Source organism: Phytophthora parasitica, assembly GCF_000247585.1.
Source record: "Phytophthora parasitica INRA-310 unplaced genomic scaffold supercont2.49, whole genome shotgun sequence".
NCBI classification, from domain to species: Eukaryota; Oomycota; class Peronosporomycetes; order Peronosporales; family Peronosporaceae; genus Phytophthora; species Phytophthora nicotianae.
The window spans coordinates 400,965-403,117 of NW_008649035.1; the positions used below are offsets into that span (position 1 = coordinate 400,965).

General features: G+C 46.3%; 1 protein-coding gene across 1 annotated transcript; it reads left to right on the forward strand.

Annotated features, from left to right (window-relative positions):
- Positions 1–720: 720 nt before the first annotated feature.
- On the forward strand, positions 721–1,308 carry PPTG_15999 (hypothetical protein; the record flags this gene model as incomplete). Its single annotated transcript, XM_008912788.1, has 1 exon — positions 721–1,308. One exon carries the CDS (start codon positions 721–723, stop codon positions 1,306–1,308), a length of 588 nt encoding a protein of 195 aa, XP_008911036.1.
- Between the last annotated feature and the right edge of the window lie 845 nt (positions 1,309–2,153).

Genomic DNA, 2,153 nt, shown 5'->3' on the forward strand with positions numbered 1-2,153 from the left:
ACCCCCTCCGTTAGTCGGTAGTCCAGGGCACTGTGTGTCAGAGTGGATCGCAACGTGATTTTGCGAACCCCACTCCACCACAATACGTACAACACGCTGTCATTCTGAACGAGCTCGGTGAAACCTTGTTGTCAGCTATCGAGGAATTCAAAAGAAACAACCCCGCATGGACCAAGTTGGAGTGCGTTATAATTGATAAGAACTTCACTGAATTTGGCGTTATAAAGGCAACTTTTCCAAGTGTGCGCATTCTATTCTGCCAGTTCCACGTTGTCAAGAAATTACGGGAAAAGGTCGCGTGCTCAGACTACTGTTTCTCTTCGTTTTAAAAGACCCAACCGATCGGTTGTCAACTTGCTGGTTTATGCTAAGACAGAGCGTGAATACGAGAAGCATCGCCGCTACATGAAACATCTCGTTTGTATGGGGTTGCAACAAATTGTGAACAATGAACACGACAATGATGAATTGGGATCTGGTATTGTGTCTGTGTCGATCGGTGTCACAACCGATATAGTCGGTGGTACTATTGGTGCTTCCGGTGGTACCACGTCAACGGCATCACCACACGCGTTTGAGGAATATTCTGTGAAGAATTGGGACAAATGCAGACATTTGTGCTGTTCTTACACGAGGCAAAACGCAGTTACGTAGGGGATCAATACCAACAACAGACTCGAGTCATCTTGAAAGCACATGAAAGAGATTGTCAATTCGTCGATGGCACTGGACGAATGTTTGGCGTCTATTATCTGTTACCAGACACGAGCTGAACAACTACTCTACGGTCGCGCTTGTAAAGTTTCTATGGTTCACCACGAGGGCTACGATCGGGAGATGAATCTCTTAGCTAACTTGGTGAGTAAGCGCGTATGCTCGCTCATTCACGAGCAGTACATGTACGCAATCGGTTCAGCGTTATACACGTTTTACGAAACAACTCCTGGGGTTATTTCGATTAAAAACGATGCAGAAAATGAGGATAGTCTGGATGAACTGCGCGTGCAGTACACAATCAACTGTTCGACCTGGGAGTGCTCTTGCTTATTCATGACTACAAGACTGCTACCATACCGCCACATTTTTTTTTATGTTCGACGGCAGCTCAAGAGGGAGATTATCATTCCTACCCAATTGCTGCATCCACGATGGCTGTTGTCTTCTACGAAGGACACACACTCACAGCCTATTGTGGCTCGATTTTTAAGTATTGTGACCACTATTTTACCACCACCAAGGTCTCCATGGGACGTCAATCCGAATTTCGAGAGGCAAGTTGCCTTACCTCCGCTATCAGCGAATCTGTGAGCTTGTTGGAAATGAACGAGTATGGAATTGCATGAAAGCATTTAATCAAGTCTCTGTTATTTTTCGAGAAAGGTAGTTTGAGATTTTTGAGGAGCTTTCGTCTACACTACCAGCTACGCAGCCAAAGAGGGTTGAACTCCACAAGGAGGAGGTGACACAGTGCTCGACAGAGTCCTGCAACACCGCAGCAACGATCGTGATGACAGTATCCCCTCCGTCAGCGGAACTGTCGGTAGATACGGTAGACCAGTCGGTGATGTAGGGCGAAAAATCTGTGGAGAAGTCTGTGCATTCTGTGGAGAAATATCTAGCACCACCCAATGAGCAGCTCGACACTGAACCAATGGATTCTGCAGCGCCTGGCTTTGAAATCGCTAGTCCCATACGAGCACGTGGTCGTCCGAGCCAGAAGCCAAAGTCAAAGAAAGCAAAAATGAACACGGCGGTAAGGATGGCGAAGGCGGACTTTATTTTCCACGACAAACAACTGAGCCTACAATCAATTACAGATCTCGTGTGGCATGAGGCAACATACGCAAAAAAAGCTGAACAACTGAGACAATTTCAACTTTCGTGTTCGAGAAAAAGATGAAGGCCTGATTGCTCATATACTCGCTAAGCTGCCTACAAACAAATCCCCATTGATGCCAACACACATCTTCCGTATTTTGCCGAAAGATTTGATGCAACGAGCCAACAAGAAGATGATGACCTTGCAAAACAAGAACAGGTATCTTGTAACGGGGTTATACGGGTGTGGTGCACACATGGGTTCGGAGTACCCGAAGAGTTAACAGACTTTCAGTACATGACTCGTAGAGTTAACAGTGGCCTCAGTACATAGG